The following is a 4,164-nucleotide window of genomic DNA, read 5'->3' as shown; positions in this document are numbered from 1 at the left end:
TTTGATAAAATATGAACAAAAACCTATTAAAGGTCGGAATGAAGTAAAAAAAATTATACATCAATTTTTCCCTTAAGTACTGTGATTAATATTCTCGAACTCTTTATCTTCTCTTTGCAGTAACTTATATTATATGAATAGAAAGTATATATAGTAAAAAAAAAATTGTGAATAGAAAGCTAAAATCAGGGAGGTACAAAAGGGATAGAATGAAAGAATGGAGTATAAAGGGGGGAAAAAATAACAGTAACAAGAAGAATCATCTTTTTCTATATTGCTGATTTTGATTGATGCAATAACACTCAGTAATTTGCTAAAACCAGGCTCTAAGCACAAGACTTTCTGCTGTCAGATTCTCTGATTCCTTCTCTCTCAGCACCTCTCTCATTTTCCTATTTTTTTGTTTTTGGAGGAAGTAATTACATTGTTCTCCTTTATCCTCTACTTTTCTTCTTTTGTTTTCTCTCTCTCCTAAACCCCACTTTATTCCATTGAACTCATTCCTAAAAAGAAGACGATCCCCCCTCGATCCTCCTTGTGTTCACAAACAACATCACACCCCTTTTCTCTCTCTCTCTCTCTCTGTCTCACAGTCTCTCCCACTTGCACTAGCAAAAAATAAGGCCAAACACCCCCTTTTCCTCTTGTTTGTTCCTACATACCTGAAGTGTTGTCATGAACATATTTTCATCCTAAACAGTTCTTGTTGTGTTATTCGTTATCCTTAAAGATGTCATCACAAGTAGAGCTAAGCATGGATTACAAGCCCTACAGCTACTCCACACTGCTGAAATCATATGCAGATGAAACTGAAACTGATCAGACCCACAAGCTCGAAGAGTTCCTCTCTCGCTTAGAGGAAGAGCGTGTCAAGATTGATGCCTTCAAGCGCGAGCTTCCTCTCTGCATGCAACTCCTAACCAACGGTACAAGTTTCAATCCATCATCATCGTTTTACCAAAGAAACATATCAAACACAAGTGATGATGATCCAAATTCCATTGAACCAATTAAAACATGGAATGTCCCAAACCCTAAAGTTTCATCAATACGCCATGATGAAAATATTATATATACTTTTATCACTGCACACTCAGAATATTCTTTTTTTTTTTTTTTCTGATCTTCCAAATAATGGCTTTTGTATTAAGGTCTTCTATTTTTTTTCCACCTCATTCTCCTCTTGCTTTTCCTTTCTCATATCAAGGTGAGAGACGTATATCTTCTTTATTATTATTAATGAGTTGCTATAAATACCCACAGAAAAATCTAAGTTTTGATACAATTGTTTTTTTAGCAAATAGCTAAACGAGTTTGGGCACATAAGGAAAAAAATAAAAAAGGGAGAGAAGGTCTCTTAATATACAAAAACCCTTAAAAAATTAGGGTACCATAGAATAATTTCTCTTAATATTATTTATTATTTTGGTATACACAATCATTAGTCTCAAATTTTAGCCTCTGAATGCAAAGTAAAAATCTTAATTTCTTTCAATCTTCTATTTTGCTAGCCGTGGAGGCTTCAAGACAGCAACTACAAGCCTTCAGATCGAACCAAGGAACAAGGCCAGTTCGGGAAGAATTCATGCCAATAAAGCATCCAAACTCTCAAGAAAGCACTGAAAAAACATCAAACATATCTGACAAGGCGAATTGGATGACATCAGCTCAACTATGGAGCCAAGCAAGCGAAGGAACCAAACCACAATCCACAATTACATCACCAAAAAACGGTGCTGATATGGGCTTTAGCGTGAGCCCTAATCCAGCCCTAGACAACAAACATAGGAATGGGGGAGCCTTTTTACCATTCTCAAAAGAACGAAACTCGTGCCAAGGATTAAGGGATCTTCCTGAGGTGGCCCTTGCCTCTTCTGAGAAAGAAATGGAGAAGAAGTGTGAATTAGAGTCAGAGAAATGTTCCAAAAGGGAAAATTCAGGCAAAGGATCAGGGAGTTGTGAAGGGGTTGTAGATCAGGGAAAAAGTGCTTCAGTTGCATCTGAGGCACAAACAACAAATACTACCATCACCACCACAACTAACAACACTACTGGCCAAACTCATAGGAAAGCAAGAAGGTGTTGGTCACCGGATTTGCACCGTCGATTTGTTAATGCTCTTCAAATGCTCGGTGGATCTCAAGGTATCACCAATTAAATATATATCTTTTGCTCTATTGAAATATGACTTTTTTAATTGCCTATTTTTTTTTTTTAAAAAAAAATTCATCTGTTTTATTTTTGTATTAAGAAATGCACCCTTTCTGAAAATCTAGAAGCATATAATTTTTATGGATTTTAAAGATTATAAATAAATAAAATTATTTAAAAAAATATTTTTAATTTCTAAAAATAGATTTAAAAAGATAATCGCATTTGTACTTAAAACAAAACTATTGTAGATTTAAAAAGATACACAACAGAGGAAAATATACATAAAAATAATATTGTAGGAATCGATCCATGAATTATTACACGAATAACACATTTCTTTAGCAATTCTAAACTTTTTTTTGCAAGCTACATAATAAGCCTGAACGGAACTATAATCATTAATGCAATCCAATTATAATCATTGCAGCAACCACTAATAAGTGCTCCTATTCTTTTTGTTGTTTGTGACTTTATAGTGGCCACCCCAAAACAGATTAGGGAGCTGATGAAGGTTGACGGTTTGACCAATGATGAAGTTAAAAGCCATCTCCAGGTACTTCTCTCTCTGGATTGTACATACAGACACGAATGAAAGAACCACTTTGTTGTTGTACTATTATTATTGCTTCACTGACAGCTTAGTATCACTCTGCACAATACATATTATTCTGCATGTGGAAACCAACTTTAGTTGTTTTGTTTTCTTCTTTTCATGCTTCCTTGGTCTGTTTTCTTGCACTTTCTCATCAAGTTTCTATGTTAAAATTTGTTTACAGAAATATAGGCTTCACACTAGAAGACCTAGTCCAAGCCTACAAACCGGAGCCCCAACACCCCAGCTAGTAGTCTTTGGAGGAATTTGGGTGCCACCGGAGTATGCCAGGGCTGCAGCACACTCTGGTGGCCCCACCCTCTGTGGCCCACATCCTACCTCACATGTGCCACCTCCACACTACTGTGCACCCACCCCAATGCCCCAAGAGTTCTATAACTCGGCTCCGTCACTGTCCTTACCGTCACCAGCACATGAAAACATCCTTCACCACCACCATTTTCACATGTACAAGACAGCACCACAGACCCGAAGCTCTCCAGTGTCTGATGTTCGGAGCGGTGGCGACCGGTCGGAGACCATTGAGGATGGGAAGTCGGAGAGTGGTAGCTGGAAAGCAGAGAATGGAGAGAAGAAAGGGTTGGCAGCACTAAGAGATCAAGAAGGGGATGAGAGCACTGGAAGTGAGATTACTCTTAAATTCTAGGGCTTATGTGATCACTATGAGAATTATTTTTAGGACTAGCTAGGGTTTCTTATTTTGATTTTCTTTTATTAACCTTGCATGATAGCATGCATCCCATGTTCAATTAGTCATTTAACAGAGTGGAGGGAAGTAACCACAAAGGAGAAGATATCCTCATAAATTTGAACTTTTCAGAGAAATATCTGTTTGTATTGTAAACAAGGGATTGGTGAAGGTAAGGGCATAAAGTGTGCGTCTGTTTTGTTTTGCTTTGTGTGAATACGTGATGTTAACAACATAATATGAGAGGAAGAATTTCGTTCTATTGTTCTTGGCATTTTCTGCTTCTCTTGATTACATATTTGCCCTTTGATTTTGTAGATAATGACAATGGCGATAACACTCACCAACCCTTGGTCCCAACTCGTTGGCCAATATTTTAATTTGACTATTGTTCGGAAATGTTTCTCTATACCTTTTGGTAGGGTGTGTGGCATTGGGCTCCATTTTTGTCTCTTCAAAAGACTGCCTAACACTTTTTGTAAAGTGAATTGAAAAACCATATTCAAGTAAATAATCGTTATAATATATGGATTATTATTTATAAGCGTGTTTGGATTAACGACAATAATTGGCATCAAGGATAAAATTACAGCGAAGTCGATACAAAAATAACTAATCATTGCTTGACAATATCATGGTTACTAAACATGCATGCACCATATTTATTGCGGCTTTAATATACAAGTTTTCCGACCCATCACAACCATAT

At 36.7% G+C, this 4,164-nt stretch overlaps 1 protein-coding gene across 1 annotated transcript; it reads left to right on the top strand.

The window, feature by feature from the left end:
* Positions 1-537: 537 nt before the first annotated feature.
* Positions 538-3,748, top strand: LOC100815048 (myb family transcription factor EFM). Its single transcript, XM_003523959.5, has 4 exons — positions 538-926; positions 1,512-2,144; positions 2,631-2,707; positions 2,931-3,748. Exons 1-4 carry the CDS (start codon positions 731-733, stop codon positions 3,411-3,413), a joined length of 1,389 nt encoding a protein of 462 aa, XP_003524007.1. The 5' UTR covers positions 538-730; the 3' UTR covers positions 3,414-3,748.
* Positions 3,749-4,164: the final 416 nt, after the last annotated feature.

The sequence above is a fragment of the Glycine max genome, chromosome 4 (genome assembly GCF_000004515.6).
Source record: "Glycine max cultivar Williams 82 chromosome 4, Glycine_max_v4.0, whole genome shotgun sequence".
Classification (NCBI taxonomy): domain Eukaryota; kingdom Viridiplantae; phylum Streptophyta; class Magnoliopsida; order Fabales; family Fabaceae; genus Glycine; species Glycine max.
The sequence above is the reverse complement of the archived record's forward strand: the minus strand, read 5'-3'. Positions and strand labels throughout refer to the sequence as shown.